The 20,596-nt window shown below is 41.3% G+C and overlaps 1 protein-coding gene across 4 annotated transcripts in view; it reads left to right on the top strand.

Annotated features, from left to right (window-relative positions):
• Positions 1-2,176: 2,176 nt before the first annotated feature.
• The window catches only part of KLHL7 (kelch like family member 7), a 78,701-nt gene continuing 60,281 nt past the window's right edge, over positions 2,177-20,596 (top strand). Inside the window, exons 1-2 of one of the 4 annotated variants that reach the window (XM_046021357.1) lie at positions 2,412-2,546; positions 19,614-19,744. Coding sequence is in view for 1 of the 4 variants with exons in the window: in XM_046021356.1 (XP_045877312.1) it covers positions 2,427-2,546 (120 nt within the window). In the remaining 3 variants the exon portion in view is untranslated. Of the gene's footprint in view, positions 2,547-2,783; positions 3,198-19,613; positions 19,745-20,596 lie in introns of those variants that run through there. The other 3 variants (XM_046021358.1, XM_046021356.1, XM_046021359.1) reach the window with 3 other exon arrangements.

Genomic DNA, 20,596 nt, shown 5'->3' with positions numbered 1-20,596 from the left:
TTCTTAACATTTGTGTGCTCATTGGAGTAACACTTCTAATTTCCTTCAAGAACTTTTCCTTTTCATTCACAAGTTGGCCAATAGTTTGGTACAAGACACCTAGCTTTGGGCCTATCTCATGTCTTCCTTTACTTCCAACATGTCTTCCTAACTATGCTCAATCATTTCTAGCTTTTGACTTTTAGTTGACAGATCTGTAACTCCTCCTTCCGTTTGAACACTTAGAGGCCATTATAGGGCTATTAATTGACCTAATTCCCATAATGATGTGTCTCAGAGAATATGGAGGTCTGAGGAGAGAGTGACAGGGAAACAGCTGGTTGGTGGAACAATCCAGAACACACATATTTATTCAATTCACCATCTGATATAGAGGTGGTTTGTGATACCCCAAAACAATTAGAATGGTAATGTCAAAGATCACTATCAAGAGGACCATAACAAATATAATAATGATGAAAAATATGAAATACTGCTAGAATTACCAAAACGTGACACACAGACACAAAATGAGCAAATGTTGGAAAAATTGTACTGATAGACTTGCTCAGCACAGTGTTGCCACAAATCTTTAAATTGTAAAAAAAAAAAAAAAAAAAAAAAAGCAATACCTGCAAAGTACAATGAAGCGAAGAAGAATAAAATGAGGTATATTCTGCAATATGTGAAAAAACTGTTTTGACATCAAGTAGGACGATTGCTGTTCCTTATTTCCTTTGCCATGTTACAAAATAGTATTCCATCTCATCACCTGCATTTCTGCCTTTGAATCGTGGATCCTTAGTTCCTTAGTGTCTCCCAAGGCCTTAGAGTTAAAACACAGGTTTCTACTTCCTTTCAATGAAAATAAAATTTTAAATACACTTATTCTTCAGTGTTTTAGGTCTTTTAATAAAACAAACTAAAGGGGTGCCTGGGTGGCTCAGTGGGTTAAAGCCTCTGCCTTCCCCTGGGGTCATGATCCCAGGATCCTGGGATCCAGCTCTGCATCGTGCTCTCTGCTCTGCGGGGAGCCTGCTCCCTTCTGCCTCTCTATGTGCTTGTGAGCTCTGTCTGTCAAATAAATAAATAAAATCTTAACAAACAAATAAATAAATAAATAATAAAACAAACTAAATTATCCTTGTTTCTTATTTCATGAAAAACAAATGGTTTCTCTTGCCAGGGTCCACTCTAGAACCTCAAATTACTGACGAGTTAAAATAGAAGATATGGAAACCTCTAGATTAAAAGAAGAAAGATAAAGGGCCATAGACATAAATCCCTTACTCCTTCATAAAAATGGAGGCTTATATGCCACCTGCTTTCATGTGAGTTATTGCATATAGTTTGTCAAGAGAAAGCATAATGCTTCAATAGTGTAAATTATTTTCCATAAACTATGTCTCTGTATATACCTATATAGACCTAGGTAGAAAATTAAAAGAATATGTAGAAAATTTTCAGAATGTAAAATAATGTACCATTTCAAATAACCTTGTATTATTACCATACACTAGAAAAAAACAAATTATTATCGTTTAAAAAAAAAAAAAAGGCCTTTTCATGAGTCCTGTGACTTGAGTTTCGCGTCACGGTAGAATACTTGGGGAAGACTAACTGGCCTAACCGAAGATTCCAGGAGCTGGTTCCTCATCTGGTTTCAAACACTAAGTAAACCAGCCTACGTAAGCCGGCATTCCACATCAAGGAGACACCAACGGGACTGTGTGTTTTTGTTTTGATAAATCTCAAGCAAATAGCTCTTGTGTTTCATGTACGATGCCTTTCACTTGCAGTAACGTAGTCATCTTTCATCATTTAGTAAATACACATTGAGCGTCTACCATTTGCCAGGCTGTGACGCTGCCGGGAAGAGAACACCAACCCGGTTCCTGTGGTGCTTACACTAAGGGCAGATACTGCCTACGTATCCAAAAAAAATCTCGTCACATAACCTAAATCTGTAAAACTTGGCTTGGGGAAACGGAAGAGCACGCACGCCCTTGGAGCGGCTGGAGGTCCAAACCGGGCTGGCAGGCGGCGGCGGAAAAAGCAGGAGACCAGACCCGCGTCGCCGGGAGAGGCGCGCGGCAGTGACGCGCAGGCCTCGCCTCCTGCTCCCTTAGGAGCCGCGCGCCGCTGTGACGTGCAGGCCTCGCCCCCTGCTCCTCTCGGAGCGCGCCCGCCCCCGCGAGCCAAGTGCGCAGACTCGTCGGCCCGGCTCCGGTTCTGTCGGGACGCTGCCGAGCCCGCGACGTCGCCTCCGGGTGAGTTTCTGAGGGGGCCGCCAGGCCTTGTCCTTCCGCAGTGGCCGCGCGGGCAGCAGGGCGCTGCAGCCGCAGTCCCGGCCGCGCTGTTTGGTAAACAGAAGCCCCAGCGTGCCCGGAGCGTGCAACCCCTCGCTCGGCCCGGCCAGCCCCGGGCGTGAACCGAGCTGACGGAGGATGGCAGCCTCCGGGGTGGAGAAGAGCAGCAAAAAGAAGACCGAGAAGAAACTTGCTGCTCGAGAAGAAGCTAAATTGTTGGCGGGCTTCATGGGCGTCATGAATAACATGCGGAAACAGGTACCGCCTTTGTGGGAGTGACGGACGCCAGGGGGGAGGGGGTCCGGGACTCGCGCCCCTGGCTCCCTGGGCCGAAACCGCGCCCGGCGGGGTCGCGGCTCTCTTCCTCGGCCCTCGCCCTTCCTTCCATTTTCGCACGCCGGCCAAGCTGCTGTTGAGTCGAGGGTCGCTTTAAACCGTTCTCGAGCCGCAGCGTCTCCTCGTCTGCGGATGCTGTGGCTCCCAAGTCCCACTCCTGGGGGACTCCCCGGGCTGGCATTCGGCGTCGCGTATCGGTTGTGTAACAGCTCTGCCCTAGTTATCTCTTTGTGAGGCGAGGATCCCTCCATTGGCGAGCCGCTGAGGTGTCGTGAGATCTTCTGCGGAGAAGCCCATTGGCACAGCCCAACCCGAAGCCCCCAAAGAAGGGAAAGGCACAGCTGGCCTGAAATCAGCTCCTCTTAAATAAGGATCCCCGCCCCTCCTCTGTGTTAGCCGGGAGGAGCTTGTTGGAGACAAATTCTCCTGTACGTGTTAATTTCGAGCAGAAACGGTCACCGATAATACCGCGCAGTCTTTTAAGGCCCCCTGTGCGCCTCTGTGATTAAGAGGAGCTCTTTGTTCTGTCTTTGATGTGTGGCGCATTGATGAAAGTCTTCACGTCGGCGAAAGGTGGGTTATGAAAAGAAAGGATTTTAACGCGGAGAATGTGCACTAGAGATGTTTTTTCTGTTTTTGGTTTTTTTTAAATTCCATGACATCTTCTACCAAAGGGCGTAGGAAAGTCACTTGATTAATCTTTTAGTCCGTAAGCTTTATTTCTAAAAAATGCGCATCTAAGGAGATGCGGGAATGTTTCTGTTTTGTAACCGCGGTTTTGTTTTTAAAGAAAACAAAAGGATGTGCGTATGAATAATAGCAAAACCTCATTTGCTTATCTAGTGGTTCTCATGAGAATATGGAAAACAGGACAGGAATTTAAGATTTGTATGAAGATACTAGCTTCTGGTTTCTTTAAGCAAACTCTGACTGCGGGGATCTTGTCTTTGTTCATCCAGCTCCTGGCATGGTGCATGAATGCAGTAGATATCTGTCCAGATGCCTTTAAATCTTTCCAGGCTTTTGTGCCGAAGTAGCTGTGAACGTCAGAATTCAGTATTGTGTGTAACTTACTTTCATGTATCTATTTTCATGTATCCATTCAAGTGCCTTTCTTGTTAACCTTTTTATATTTACAAAGCCAATGACTTCATATTACTGGTGCATTTAACAAGTGTGTGCTTGTAAAGGATGAACACCATTCACCAGTGCTCAAATTTGTTTCCAACAACCCTCCCACTCCCCCCAGATATGTGGTTTTATCTATCCACACCAGCATGGTGAAGCATTGCTTCATTCCTTATGGAGATAGGGTGCAACTAGGTTGCAGCATCAGTTGTTTACTTGAAAAAGGGGATTTTCTGAAACTCTCTGTTTAGCTCTTTGGGTTTAAAAATTGACTCATATCTGGCTCTTAGACTTAGCTTTAGACGATATTAACTTCTTTTTATTTACTGTTAAGCTAGAAATAAAGTTACTGAAAAATCAGGATTCTGTTACTGTTACTTAGTAGGAAGGGGAAAATAGATACTGGGTGGAACAGCCAGGGGTCTATTCCACAGTAGTTAACTGACCTTAATATGTTGGATTCTCTTTGTCAATGGCTTTACATGTTATTTGGGTATTCTCCAATAGAACTTCTGCCAACTTCATGAAATCCTGCATCTTTTTCAAGATGTGCAGTTTCAGTCTGCAGTTGATTTACATTGTACTTGTATTATTCTGTTTAACATTGTAACACAAGAGAGACTCACCAAGAATGACTGACAAGGGCAGTTGATGGGAATTGGCAGAAACAAACTGGTCTGAGCCAGAAGAAGAATGTTCGAGTGGGAACCAATTTTGTAAATGTTCTTGTCCTTTAGTGAATATTATATTGTGACTATTTTTGCTTCCCCATATGACCTCATTACTTTGGGAATCAAAATAATGCATGCCTGAATGACAAGGACCCCTTTGTACATACCCAGGAACATTCTTACTGGAAGTTGAGAACATGGTGAAATTAGAATATCTGAATTCCAGTTCCTGCTCTACCATTAATTAGTTTTGTGATCTTAGGTAAATATGATTTAGGTCATTTCATCTCTCGGTGGCCTAGCAGCCAACTCTATACATAGTGCCAATGGGGGTTCTTCAGAGCCAGCAGTCTCAGCTTCTTATGAAGCCTTTTCCTTCATCATCCTTGCAGACATGTTTAGCCTTTTGTTTTTAAAGTAAACTTTCCAATGAAGTATAGGAATCACTGAAAGGATACAAATCATAAACATGTAGCTCAATGAATTATTGCAAAATAAACATACCACCACCAACAAGAAATAGAACATGAGGAATATACCAGAGGTCCCCCTTTACACTCTTCTCAATCACTACCCACCTTCCAAAGGTAACCAGTGGTTTTGTTTTTGTTTTATTTTTTTTAAGATTTTATTTATTTATTTGACAGAGATAGAGATCACAAGTAGGTAGAGAGGCAGGCCAAAAGAGAGGGGGAAGCAGGCTCCCCGCTGAGTGGAGAGCCCGAAGTGGGGCTTGATCCCAGGACCCTGAGATCATGACCTGAGCCGAAGGCAGAGGCTTAAACCACTGAGCCACCCAGGCGCCCCAGTATTGTCAGTCTTAATGTTAGTCATTCTAGTGGGTGTATAGTAGCATCTTATTTAATTAGGTTGAGCACCTTTTTATTTCCTTAACTTTTTGTTTAAATTAATTTTATTACCTGATAAACAACAGAAGAGCTCTACAAAGTAGGGCTAGGTCATAGTCACTACTTTTCATACCTAATTGCTTTGGCTCTTGTGTTAATGAAGTCTAGGAGACCCTTAAGGGTCAGGAGACTCAGGAGACCTTCCTGAGTACCACTACAGTTTACAGTTGCCTCGTGTTAAGTGAATTAAAGCATAATTGGAATTTAAAAGCTTATGTTAAAGCCCATTGAGAATTATGTGAGAGAACCAAAAAAACTGATTTAAGGATTGGATATTGAGCAGTCAGCTGGGCTTACTTAGTAAAGTGACTCAACTGCTGTACGCTCAACTCTTCAAGATTGTAAATTACTAGTAGTCATTAGTCTTTACGGTCTGTTGTGGATAATCTAAACCTGCCTTAAATTCTCAATAATAGAAACAATTCTTGAGCATTTATTTTCAACCATCCGTTCTGCAATGTGTTTTACATGCTTTGTCTCATTTTTCCCCCCAACAGCTCCCATTAACAACTCCCATCCTCCAGACCTTCCTATTTTTTTTTTAAAGATTTTATTTATTTATTTGACAGAGAGAGATCACAAGTAGGCAGAGAGGCAGGCAGAGAGAGACGAGGAAGCAGGCTCCCCACGGCGCAGAGAGCCTGATGCGGGGCTCGATCCCAGGACCCTGAGATCATGACCTGAGCCGAAGGCAGCGGCTTAATCCACTGAGCCACCCAGGCGCCCCCCTTCCTATTTTTAACTCTCCATTGTCTTCTTTCTGTCCACTTAGGAGATAATCATCTCTCTTTTCACCCCCTTTCCAATGCCCCAGGCTTTCATGACCTTCTATCCTTTTTTCCCATCCATCTGATAAAAAGCATCCATGACTGTTTACCTTTTTTGTGCAAGGTTTCTAAGCACAGCTGGAAAATATCCCATTACTGGGCAGTTCTTTGCCAGGTAAGTCCTGATTTCCTCTACAATGAGTCCTCTCTCCATATCTATACTTTCAGTATATCACCCCCTTTTTGATACCATAAATAAATAGAAGACATTATTTTAGAACTGTCTAACATTTAAATTTCTGCCATGAAGTCTATATACTTATTTTGACAGTTCTTAATTTTTGTTACAGTGAAGGAGCTGCCTCTTTCCATCTAAAGCCAGTACTTTCACTTGGGCTTTGGCTCCCTCAATATTAGCCTAGTCAGGAAAGTTAGACTGTTGGTTATTCCATCTCTGTTGAACATCTTTAGCTTGTCCTTCTCTACCAGAGTCTGGCATTTAGGCATGTTTTAACTTCTCTAGTTTTTAAATTAGCCATCCAGTCCAGTCCACCTATTCTTAGTTTCAACATTCCTCTATAAATAATACCCCTCTCCCCCCTGTTAAAGTTAAAGGGTGGGTAGATTCACTGCCCCCGCCCCGCCTTTTTTGGCTCACTATTGACTTACTCCTCTAGCTCAATTTGGCTTTCTCACTCCTCCATTTGGATGAATACTTACTGAGACCCACTGCATGCTAGGCATTTTGCTAAATTCTATAGTTGCAGTGATGAGCAGAATTAGACAGTCCTTGCTCTGGTTTTAGTCTAGTAGGAGAGTGAGACATGAGCCAAGCAGTCACACAAAAGAAATGTAAAATTGCAACAGTGGTAGGTATTATTAAAGAGAAGAATGTGATACAGTGAGGGGTTGGATGATTTGACCATCAAATCAGGAAGATTTCCCCCCTAGGAACTGGTAAATGAACGGAGAGCTGAAATAAGAGTACATGTTAATTAGGCACCTTAAAGTAGAGCCTCTTAGGTAGATGGAACAGATGCAGAGGCCCTGATTCAGAGACCTACTTACCATAGAGTGGCAAGTGCAGGAGGCTGATTAAAGACCAGTGTGGCTGGAGCACCAAACATTAGGGGGAGGATGGTGTAAGATGAAACTGGAAAAGTAGCTAGAGACCTGCCCATGTACAGTCTCCTAAGTCAAGTTAGGGGGATTTGCCTTTATTCTAAAACTCCTTCGGATCTGTGTTGTGCAAGAGAGAGAAGGAGGGAGACAGATGGAAGTCAGATTATCTTGAGTAAGGTATGAGACAGTTGAAACAGTCATTGGAGAAATTTGGCCCTGAAGGAAGTAGGGAAGTCAAATGAAGGTCGTTTGGTTTTATTTGTTTAAATTGGAGAGGTGTAAGTGTGCTTGAAAACTGGAAGGAAGAATTCATTCGATATGGAAAGAGCTCAGATGTCCACTGACAGATGAATGGATAAAGATGATGTGAGATATATAATGATACGTGACGTATATATAATCTGATATATACATGTAATGGAATATTACTCAACCATCAAAAAGAATGAAATCTTGCCATTTGCAATGACATGGATGGAACTAGAAGGTATTATGCTAAGCAAAATAAGTCAGTCAGAGAAGAACAAATACCATTTGATTTCACTTACATGTGGAATTTAAGAAACAGTTGAACATAAGTGAAGGGAAGGAAAAATAAGATGAAAACAGGGAAGCAAACCATAAGAGGTTCTTAACTATTGGAAACAAATTGAGGGTTGCTTCAGGGGAGGTGGGAAGTGGGAATGGGATAATTGGATGATGGGCATTAAGGAGGGCACTTGAAGTAATGAGCACTGGGTGTTGTATGCAACTGATGAATCACTAAATTCTAACTCTGAAACTGATAATACAGTATATGTTATTTCAGTTTAATTTAAATTTAAAAATTTAAGAATTCATTTGAGGTGTAGCGCTTGAATGTATATGAGACAGAATGGATAATTGATAGATGATTCTTGAGATGAGATCCAAAGTAAAGGTAATTAATCTCTCTTGGGAGAAGGACATTTTCTCTTCTGTAACTGTGGGAAGGAAAAGAGGTTGGTATATAGGTGTGTTTGGAATCAAGACAATAAAGGAGTTTCTGTCCAGAGGCCTTTGTTCTCTCTGAAAATGGGAGATGAGATCATCCACTAGAATGAAGGAGGAAGATGAAGCTAGAGGTTGAGGCAAGTAATTTTTGTGAAGAGTAGAATTGATATGATTGCTGACAGTATTTTTGAAGGTTTTTTGAGGTTTATTATCATGGATTTGTAAGGAATATTTATTCTTAATCAGGTTTCAAAGCCCTGTCTGATGTGATCCCAATCTATTTCAGTCAGATTTCATACCACTTTTCTCTTAGCCATTTCACTCCAGGCACCTGTCTCCCTTCAGAGCCTGAAATGTACCAATGCCTTTTAACTCTCTTTCTCTCCTACTCATGCTTCAGTTCTTACTTTAATGCCACTTCCTCCCCAAATGCCCTACATTATGTTAAGGACCTCTGTTATTATATACTCCATTCCTTTGGTTCACACACTGATCATCTCTGTAAAGGCAAGAAAGACTTAATGCATGTCTTTGCTACTAGGCTTTAAGCTTCATGAAGGCAGGGACACTGTCTTGCTCAGTGCTATATTGCCAACATCTACAACATAGGTGCTCAAATGTTTGTTAAGTAAATAGTTGATGTCATGGTATGGTTGATAACACCTAGAGGTTGAGGGCAGAGTAAGAAGAAAAGTGAACAGAGGATGAAACTCTGGGGGAGCACCAGCATTTTAAAGGATAGGAAGAAAAGTGCATTGGAGATTAAGCAGGGACTAGTCATTGAAACTAAGATACAAGTTACAAAGAAGAGACAGTCGGGAGTATCAAATGTAGTGGGGAGGCCAAAAAAGATCAAGTGTCCCCTGGATTTAAAAATTGGTGGTTTTAGCAAGTTAAGTTTTAATGGAGTGGTGGGGGACGGGGCAGATTTTAGAGGACAGAGGAGGGACAAAGTGGTGAGTACATACATGGAGAGGGGCCTGCCTTCTGTACGGCCCAGGCTTTTCAGGATGGGATTGATATTCTTCAAACTCCAGTAGTATATACCGAAAGAATACAGAAATACTAATTCAGAGGGATGCATGCACCCCAACGTTTATAGCATTATCTGCAGTAGCCAAACTACAGAAACAACCCAAGTGCCTATTGACTGATGAGTGGATAAAGAAGATGTGTGTATACACACACACACGGAATATTACCCAGCCATAAAAAGAGAGAAATCTTGGCATTTACAACAACTTGGATGGAGCTAGAGAGTATTATTTAAGCAAAGTAATTAAGTCAGAGAAAGACAAATACCATATGATTTCTACTTGTTCATGGAATTTAAGAAACAAAATAAACGAGTGGTGGGAAAAAGCCGGGGGGGCGAACCAAGAAACAGGCTCTTAATTATAGAGACCAAACTGAAATTACCAGAAGGGAGGTTGGGGGGGGCAGTGGGTTAAATAGGTGATGGGGATTAAAAGGGGGTGCTTGTGATGAGCACCAGGTGATGTATGGAAATGTTGAATCATTATATTGTACACTTGAAACTAATATTACATGGTATGTTAACTAACTAGAATTTAAATAAAAACTAAAAACATGGGGCGCCTGGGTGGCTCAGTGGGTTAAAGCCTCTGCCTTCAGCTCAGGTCATGATCCCAGGATCCTGGGATCAAGCCCCGCATCGGGCTCTCTGCTTGGCAGGGAGCCTGCTTCCTCCTCTCTCTCTGTCTGCCTCTCTGCCTGCTTGTGATCTCTGTCTGTCAAATAAATAAATAAAATCTTTAAAAAAAAAAAAAAAACTAAAAACATGTGTGTATCTCCACATTAAAAAAATAAACTTCAAAATAAATAAACTCCAGTAGTATAAAGTACATACTACCATCATGACACTTACCCCATGTGTGTTGAATGAACTACAGAAACGTATCTTAAGGGAGACATGATTGTATTAAAATTCCCTTCTGAAGAGGACAGTTGATCAAGTGAAGATTTGGGAGATACAAGAACCATGCCAACCCCAAAGGCCTCTAGCCTTTGTCTGGGACACTACCTTCATTGGACTTCAGCTCTGACTACCACTAATCTGTTTCAGAGTTTCAGATCCTGGATAGAGAGTATCTGATAGACCTAGCTTGGGTTGAGTACTAAACCTTTGAATCAGTTATCTATACTAAGGAGAACAAGGTCTTGTAGCACAACCTTGATCTTGAAAGGCTCGTTTTATATACTGATACCATTTCCTGGGAGGGGAGAATTATAAGTCAGGTAGCTACTCCAGTGCACATTTACTACAAAGATTCATATTGTTGGGGTGCCTGGGTGGTTCAGTGGTCTAAGCCTCTGCTTTCAGCTCAGGTCATGATCTCAGGGTCCTGGGATCGAGCCCCACACTTTCTGCTCAGCAGGGAACCTGCTTCCATCTCTCTCTCTCTGCCTGACTCCCTGCCTGCTTGTGATCTCTCTCTATCAAATAAATAAAATGTTTAAAAAAAAGATTCATATTGTTGAAATTGCCAGCATATTAAATATTTTAGTACATAATAATATAGCATACAATTTAGTTTCATTCTGTTAAACTGTCAAAAATGTGGTTGATTAATATTTAAGAGAGACAGTCTTAAGAATATGCCATCTATGCTAAATACCGTAAATTCTATACTTAATGTCAGGTTAACATGCTGGAAAATGGTGTGCCAGGATTAAATGAGTTCATTTTGCACTTAAGTTGAATCACAATTTAATATTATACTGTAAGCTTTTATCATGAAAAATTATTCTAGATTGGCTTATGGGGCACCTGGGTGGCTCAATTGGTTAAGTGTCTGCCTTCAGCTCAGATCATGATCCCAGGCCATCGGGCTCCCTGTGAAATAGGAAACCTGCTTCTCCCTCTGCCTCCTGCTCCCATGATTATGCGCCCGTGTGCACTCTCTTTCTCTCTCTCTCTGTCAAATAAAATATTTTTTTAAAATAAAGTGGCTTTGTATCTTCTATAAAATTTCTTTTAGTAATGTTGCCTTTAGTCACTCATTGCTGTGGGAAACAGTATGCAGTAGTGGAAATAACATGGATTTTGGAGTCAAACGGATCTGGGTTTGAATCCTAGTTCTGTCTTCTTACTGTGTGACATTGGGCAAGTCACAACTTCTTTAGACTTTTATGTTTGTATGTGTGCAACAATGACCATAATATTATATTGACCTACCTTACTGATGTTGGGGATAGTGAGACAGAGAAAGTGAAAACTTTTTTTTTAAAGATTTTGTTTATTTGAGAGAGAGCACAAGAGCGGGGTGAGGGGCAGAGGAAGAAGCAGACTCCCCACTGGGTAGGGAGCCCGGTGCTCAATCCCAGGACTCTGGGATCGTGGCCTGAGCCAAAGATAGATGCTTAACCGACTGAGCCACCTTGGTGCCCCTGAAAATTCTTGATAAATCATTCCATATTGTCATATATTGTTGGTATTGCTATTATCACAATGAATCTCCTAGAATTCTTGGTTACCAGCAACCAAAATATATTCTCTCTTAAGCCAAAATAATTTATTGCAAGAATATCAGGAACTTACTGTATTGATCACAGACTGGAAGAGGAGCAGGCATGGCAAACAAGCAGAAACCCTGGCATTCTCTGTTAGGTAGACTTTGGAGACTCTGGAAGCAATTATAGTGCGGGAAAAGTCTTGCCTATTTGCTGCTGCTGCTGCCACTGCCATAAAAACAACTTTTCCACCATCTTTCCATTATTTGCTCAAAATTTAAAATTCTGAAAGTAGGTATATAATTGTCTGGCCTTAGATTGTTTGCCAGATTTTGACTCTGCTGAGTAAAGAGAAGAAATAACTGGGGCGCCTGGGTGGCTCAGAGGGTTAAGCCTCTGCCTTTGGCTTCGATCGTGATCTCAGGGTCCTGGGATCGAGCCCCGCATCAGGCTCTCCACTCAGCAAGGATCCTGCTTCCCCCCCTCTCTCTCTGCCTGCCTGCTTGTGATCTCACTCTCTCTCTCTGTGTCAAATAAAATCTTTAAAAAAAAAAAAAGGAGGAAATAACTGACTCTTAGCTTCCATATTGCCCTCTTACCAACATAGTTCATAAAGAGGACTTTTTCCAGAAATGGGAGCTTGGGATTCTAATAGGCAGGAAATTGGATGCTAGATTGCCAGAATCCATTAAAAAAAAAAAAAAAAAAAGTCATCAGGTTTTTCGCTTAACCATATCTGACTTCAAGATTATTTGGTGATAGGGGCGCCTGGGTGGCTCAGTCGGTTAGGGCCTCTGCCTTTGGCTCAGGTCATGATCTCAGGGTCCTGGCATCGAGCCCCTCATTGGGCTCCCTGCTCGCTGGGGAGCCTGCTTCCCTTCTCTCTTTCTGCCTGCCTCTCTGCCTACTTGAGATCTCTGTCAAATAAATAAATAAAATCTTTAAAAAAGAAAAAAAAAGATTACTTGGTGATATCCATTCCTTCTATAGTCATTTCAAGATTTTAAGGCCTAATTCTTAATAGATTCTTTACATGATTATGGAGGGGAAAGTTTCATAGTTAAAACTTACATAAATATAAAAGCAAGGATGAAAATAAGAGTAGAAGCCTCATTCATTGTTTATTATTTATTTGTTAATATTTTTATTACTCATAATTTCTTTAACTACCTATTCCTATTCTTTAGGACCTGCAGTTCAGAGTTCTTTATCTGATGGCGTGACCTATTCCTCTATTCCTAGGTGTCTTGAACCTTTGGTCTTGCCTGTATAGGGTCACTTAAGTCTTTCATTAACATTTATTAGTAGATTTAGCACTACCAGCAAGGGGCCTGGGATTTGGTTTTACAGTATTTATAAGCTGAGTAGTTAGCCTGTTGCTGTTTGATGGATGCTGGCAGAAGACACGAGACTCCTAGGTTAGAGACAACAGATTTGATTAGTCACAGCACAGTATCATGAGCTTCCACATATATGTGTCAGTTCCCCTTACCCCACAAGTACTATGAGGGTGACCCACTGGGGCCCAGATGGATGTTATACACGCAGTGGGTTTGTGTCATAGCTACGGAATGAACACTGAGCTTAAGGAGTCTGTCATTTTATAGCAAACAGTAAGCAAGCCTATTCTTTACTCCTATAGGGAAGACTATCTCATCCCTTATCGTTGCTTACTGCCAACATAACCCTGAGAAATGGTGGCCCATGGCATGTCCAGGAAGATATGTAGGAATTCAAGAGAACCATAGAGGACTCTTCTCTCCCAACAACAAGAAGGTACCCAAGGGGATCCCCTGAGCTCCAGCTGTCTTCTGTTCCATAGAGAGGAGAAATCTTTTTCTTTTTCCTTCAGGTTCAGGCAGCTAACCAAATGTAATAACTTTGTTATTACATTTCTACCTAGTGCTAGGAGAGTGACAAAATGCCCAGATTGTAGCCTTAACTTCAAATTCTAAAAATATTACTCTGTCACGTGGTTAAAGCATTCTTCTTTTGGGTTCTTGTATCTTTAAATTAGCAGAATCCATCTCCAGAAGGACTGATTGGTGATATCAGAAGCAAAATATTTGTGAGTGAATCATTAAGCATGAGGGGAGTTTCTTCCATCCCTTGGTTGCCAGGCTAAGTCTGACTATATAGAAAGCATTTTATCTCTGTAAATTTTTTTAAATGTTTATATTTTTATTTTTTTAAAAGATTTTATTTATTCACTTGAAAGAGAGTACAAGCAGGGGGAAACCAGAGGGAGAGGGAGAATCAGGCTCCCCACTGAGCAAGGACACCCCCACACACACAATGTGGGACTCAATCCCAGGACCTGAAGATGATGACCTGAGCCAAACCATCCGCCCCTGTCTCTGTAAATTATGTGAAATTACATCACTTGAAAATGGATCTGCATGTGTGTGTTGTGTGTGTGTGTGTGTTTGTCTCTCTCTGTCCATCTATATGTGGTGTGGGGAGCAGAGAGCAAAGGGGCTGGGGCTGAGAAAACATGTCTGACCTTCAGGCTAACCCAAAAGAAAGGAAATGAGGTATATTGAGCTCATCTCTCTCTCCAAGTTTTGCCCATTGAGAGTGAAGTTATAATCTGATTAAGCTTGAAGTCAAGACATTGTTTTATTAATGGTGTGATTATTGTTTTGAGATGTACATCTACTAAGATCTCCATCAGCTAAGGAGACTAGGTGAAGTATGTCTTACAGTGGACTCTACAAGCATAGTGGACTCTACAAGCTGGATTTGGGCCCAGCCATCTTTTATTCCCCACTAAAGGACATATGAATATGCAAATTCCAAAATTTAAATATTGGGGTATCCAGGTGTGAGTAGATTAGGATTATTACCAAGTACCCATCTATCAATAATGTGTTTTTTTAATATATATAATTTTTTAAAGCTTTTGTTTATTTGAGGGAGAGAGTGGATGTGCTTGCGTATGAGCCTGGGGACAGGCCTAAGGAAGACGCAGGCTCCACGCTGAGCGGGGAGCCCAGTACTGAGCTCCCAGGACCCCGGGATCATGACCTGAGCCCAAGGCAGACACTTAATTGACTGAGCCACTCAGGCACCCCAGTACCAGTAGTGTGTTTTATTATGTATTACCTGGCTGTTAATCTTTATGTAAACTCCCTGATGAGAATCTCAGAGGGCTGAATAGTAGAATTCGGGCACCAAAGCCCCATCCCAACTCCCAACAGAAAGTAACTGGGCTGAATAAATAAATAAGAATTTGTTTCCAGGTGTTTTGGGTTTTTTTTAGGTTTTCTGTTTGGTTTTTGTGGTGGTGGTGGTTCTTTTGCCTGCACAGGGAGCATTTTGTTCTATCTTAAAGGCATCCTCTATCAATAACTGTTCTTCTCTGTATCCTCTGTAGAGCAGCTTAGAAAGGTTATTTAAATTTTTTGCTCCAGAAAGCTTTTAAATGGGTCAATAATCTATTAACTCCAGACTGGAAATTCACTTCTATTTCCCATTCCAAAGTTCTCTCAGCCAAGATTTCTTTCTTTTTTTTTTTTTAATTTAATTTTTTTTTATTTCTTTCAGCGTAACAGTATTCATTGTTTTGCACCACACCCAGTGCTCCATGCAATACGTGCCCTCTCTATTACCCACCACCTGCTTCCCCCAACCTCCCACCCCCCCCCGCCCCTTCAAAACCCTCAGGTTGTTTTTCAGAGTCCATATTCTCTCTGGGTTCACCTCCTCTTCCAATTTCCCTCAACTCCCTTCTCTCCATCTCCCCATGTCCTCCATGTTATTTGTTATGCTCCACAAATAAGTGAAACCGTATGATAATTGACTCTCTCTGCTTGACTTATTTCGCTCAGCATAATCTCTTCCAGTCCCGCCCATGTTGCTACAAAAGTTGGGTTATTCATCCTTTCTGATGGAGGCATAATACTCCATCATGTATATGGACCACATCTTCCTTATCCATTCGTCTGTTGAAGGGCATCTTGGTTCTTTCCACAGTTTGGCAACTGTGGCCATTGCTGCTATAAACATTGGGGTACAGATGGCCCTTCTTTTCACTACATCTGTATCTTTGGGGTAAATACCCAGTAGTGCAATTGCAAGATCATAGGGAAGCTGTATTTTTAATTTCTTGAGGAATCTCCACACTGTTCTCCAAAGTGGCTGCACTAACTTGCATTCCCACCAACAGTGTAAGAGGGTTCCCCTTTCTCCACATCCTCTCCAACACATGTTGTTTCCTGTCTTGCTAATTTTGGCCATTCTAACTGGTGTAAGGTGGTATCTCAATGTGGTTTTAATTTGAATCTCCCTGATGGCTAGTGATGATGAACATTTTTTTCCTGTGTCTGATAGCTGTTTGTATGTCTTCATTGGAGAAGTGTCTGTTCATATCTTCTGCCCATTTTTTGATATGATTATCTGTTTTGTGTGTGTTGAGTTTGAGGAGTTCTTTATAGATCCTGGATATCAACCTTTTGTCTGTACTGTCTTTTGCAAATATCTTCTCCCATTCCGTGGGTTGCCTCTTTGTTTTGTTGACTGTTTCCTTTGCTGTGCAGAAGCTTTTGATCTTGATGAAGTCCCAAAAGTTCATTTTCGCTTTTGTTCCTTTGCCTTTGGAGACATATCTTGAAAGAAGTTGCTGTGGCTGATATTGAAGAGGTCACTGCCTATGTTCTCCTCTAGGATTCTGATGGATTCCTGTCTCACGTTGAGGTCTTTTATCCATTTCAAGTTTATCTTTGTGTACGGTGTAAGAGAATGGTCGAGTTTCATTCTTCTACATATCGGTGTCCAGTTTTCCCAGCACCATTTATTGAAGAGACTGTCTTTTTTCCATTGTATATTTTTTCCTGTTTTTTTTCGAAGATTATTTGACCATAGAGTTGAGGGTCCATATCTGGGCTCTCTACTCTGTTCCACTGGTCTATGTGTCTGTTTTTATGTCAGTACCATGCTGTCTTGGTGATCACAGCTTTGTAGTAAAGCTTGAAATCGGGTAACGTGATGCCGCCAGTTTTGTTTTTGTTTTTCAACATTTCCTTAGCAATTCGGGGTCTCTTCTGATTCCATACAAATTTTAGGATTATTTGCTCCAGCTCTTTGAAAAATACCGGTGGAATTTTGTTCGGAATGGCATTAAAAGTATAGATTGGTCTAGGCAGTATAGACATTTTAACAATGTTTATTCTTCCGATCCAAGAGCATGAAATGGTCTTCCATCTTTTTGTGTCTTCTTCAGTTTCTTTCATGAGTGTTCTGTAGTTCCTCGAGTACAGATCCTTTACCTCTTTGGTTAGGTTTATTCCCAGGTGTCTTATAGTTCTTGGTGTCAGCCAAGATTTCTTTCATGACTCTCCAGATTATCTGCAGTGACCAACCAAGTGACAGCTTAAAACACTCTATCTAATTATGTATTAGAAATATGAAGTCCCCCAAATTTGACTCTTATGAACCCACTCATTATTAAATTCCCACATCTATGATCTCCCTATCAGTTAAAATTAAAGGCCCTTCCAAATATGTTCTCTCCCTTGTTTCTTACACTGCTCAGGCTCAGCCAGAAAGCATTAGCTTAAGTGTTTGGGTAGATTCTGGGAAGCTTTCTTCAGCAGCTGCTGCCTGGGCTGTCTTTCATTGGAATACATTAAATTAGTTTAGCACTTCCAAAGATGAATTTCTCCAATTTCAAGGTAGTTGGTGCCACGTGTTTTCAGAATGTTGAAGGGTTCCTAGGGCTCTTAAGATTAGCACAGCATCATCTCCACCCCCACAAACTCAAAAAGATACAAGCGAATCTCCCATCTCTACAATAAATAGTGCAGATGTTGACACCTTACTATAAAGTCCTAACCCACATTATTGTTCCCAGACTAAAACAACAGAAACTTCAGTTTCTACGGAACAGAGAATCTTCAAAGAAAACATAAGGATGTCTGGGCTTTTTGCTTGCACATGTTGCCAGTCTGTGTTTGCTATCTATAATTTGCATACTCTAAACTCAGGTGAGAGGAATCACTTATCCAGAGGCTAATAGAACACTTTACCATATAGGGAAGGAATTTTCATCCATGCGTAATAATGCTTCACTGACATAGGATACCTTTGTTCTTGGAAAAATTTGCCAGGGGGATTTACCCAGCTGTCAGTTCTTCTAGAGTCTCCCTTTTTCCCGTTGTCTGTCCTACACATTTAAATCATAATTTTTATTTCTCTTTTGAACCTTATGTTCTTGACAAGCCAGTGCTGAAATAGTTGAGTTCTGCTTAGTGGCAAAGTATTTTCTTTTGAAAGAAGAATGATCCACATTTGTAGCAGGCAGTCGTGTGGAGCACTTAGTGGCTTTGCATTCTCTACAGTTCTGATCCAGCTGGTTGTTCTTTATCCCTGTGTCCCCAATATGATTCTATCCTGTGAAATTCCTTGTATCTACTACTAATCCTAACTCTTGGAGGGGTCTTTTTTCCTTTCCATTTATCTCAGCTGGAGAATGACCTTTCACTGATTCCTCTAAAGCCTGTGGTCCCCATAGGGACCAACATGGCCTTTACAGTGTGCTTCTCAGGACCTTGCCTTTCCTCATTATTTGAGTCTTCCAGGCTTTGGAAACTCAGCGGTAGCAGACATATTCTTTTTTTGTTACCTATATGTGTCAAAATGGGCTATGACTCTCTTGTCTGTTCTTTCAGGCATCGCCAACTGAGTTGTTAACCTGTTCAAGTTAAATCCTTTCCTTTCTACATAGTATAGAGCTAACATTGTTTAGATCAGAATACCTTCCTTACTTTTCCTTTCCTTTTGATTTTGGGCCCAAATGTTTGTTTTGCTTCTTTTCTTTATTGCCTTTCTTATAGACACTGTCACAGTGGAAATCAAGAGGTCCCATGTGCCCAGGATTGATTCAGCTACTGCCAACCTTCACACCCTCAGTAAAGTAATTCCAATTATGGACAGGTTCAGCCTCTCATTTAGGCTTGGATTATGTCTGGGTTGTTTGACTTCTCTTTAATGTGACCTAATACTCTCCCTTAGGGTCTTTTTCCCACAGACTTCCCAGATATGTTCCACTATAGTATGTAACATTCCTGTCTTCCCATCCATGTCACCTTGCAAATTACATAATGGATGCACTGCTTTGTTGCTGATCTTCCTTTTCCAAAACTTTACAGATCTGTCTGAATTTAATGTAATCACCTGTTACAACTGTCTCAGTCTTTAAGGGTAATCCTCTAATTATGTATTTATCTCTTTAGCTTTAAGAGAGCTCTATAACAAAAATTTCTTTGATCCAGGCTTTTTCTGAGAACCGTTTTAGTCTACTGCTGAATTTTGCTTTTCTTCCTTCATATATCTCTTTGGCTTATATCGCCTTAATTGAGTAAATAACAGACTCTTTTTTTCTAATCTCATCTTGTAAAGAGCAGTTAAATCAAACTGTATCTCCTTTGCCTTTTAAAGCTGTTTGACCTGACTTGCCATGTTTCCCTTAAGGAAGAAATCCCCTTTTTCCTCTATTAATCTGGGTGTCTCATTTTGTTTTTTACTTTCCCACGTGCCTTACTGTGATTATGTATGTTTAAATCCAGTGCTATTTTTCTTGATTTTCTGAGCAGATAAGATTCCTAAGGCCTTTTTTTTTTATATTTTTTTAAAGATTTTATTTATTTATTTGACAGACAGAGATCACAAGCAGGCAGAGAGGCAGGCAGAGAGAGAGAGAGAGAGGAGGAAGTAGGCTCCCCACCAAGCAGAGAGCCCAGTGCAGGCTCCATCCCAGGACCCTGGGATCATGACCTGAGCCGAAGGCAGAGGCTTTAACCCACTGAGCCACCCAGGTACCCCTCCTAAGGCCTTTTAAATTTTTCTCTTAGCTTAGCTTATTATGGCTTTGTTGAGGCTTTCTTAGTATCTCAAAGAAGATGATTTCTCCCCATATAATGAGGGCTCCATTTCCCTTTATCTTTTCAGTGATTTAAATCCATCACCCAACTATAGTTGAATCTACAGTCTACTCAGGGATTTATATCCAGGGCCAACTTGAAATCACGCTGGGCAGGACTGATTGCAGAACCTTGTTGACAAGCTACATAAATCCAAAGGTTAGTCATTCCTCAGTCCTCTTCTTGGGATATGATGAAGGATACAGTTTGGGAATAGAATTAGCTGCATGCCTCCTAGTAATGCCAGCACATATTGCTAAAAGTTAGAACCTTATACAATGCTGTGGAGCTTACATGGAGACTACTGCCGTTTACAGTCCTACCTGGCAAACACATAAAGAGAGCAGGTCATTCTACCAACACTTGCCTGAAACGAATGCCTGTTTTTTGTTTTTTGTTTTTTTAATATTTTATTTATTTGACAGAGAGAAATCACAGCTAGGCAGAGAGGCAGGCAGAGAGAGAGGAGGAAGCAGGCTCCCTGCGGAGCAGAGAGCGGGATGCAGGGCTCAATCTCAGGACCCCGGGATCATGACCTGAACCCAAGGCAGAGGCTTTAACCCACTTAACCACCCAGGCGCCCCATGAATGCCTGTTTTGAAGTGAAATCTTTCCCAACCAAAGACTAATATCTGTAGGCACTAAAGCATCTCGTAAGTTTCTCCTTGTCTGCAGTGCATTAAATGTCTCTGCGTAATGGATTTCAGCAGCCCTCTTCCACTGTTGGTTCCAAACATTTGAGATGAGTTATGTTTCACTTTGGGGCAGTCTTACAGAAGAAAATGAACCAGAAGGCCTAGCAGTGTGTGTGTGGTCAGTGACCTCAATTTTATTCTTGCTTATCCTATAGAACCTCTTCCACAAGTGACAGTGGAGAAAAGGACTGAACCTTCCTTCCCAGTACTTAACTTGCCCCAGAGAAGAGACACTATATTATGAGAGAGAAATCTGTTTCCCCTCAATGGGTAACAGTTATGTTAATACCATTTTTTCAATTATCCATTCTCTTAT

The sequence above is a fragment of the Meles meles genome, chromosome 10 (assembly GCF_922984935.1).
Source record: "Meles meles chromosome 10, mMelMel3.1 paternal haplotype, whole genome shotgun sequence".
NCBI classification, from domain to species: Eukaryota; Metazoa; Chordata; class Mammalia; order Carnivora; family Mustelidae; genus Meles; species Meles meles.
The sequence above is the reverse complement of the archived record's forward strand: the minus strand, read 5'-3'. Positions and strand labels throughout refer to the sequence as shown.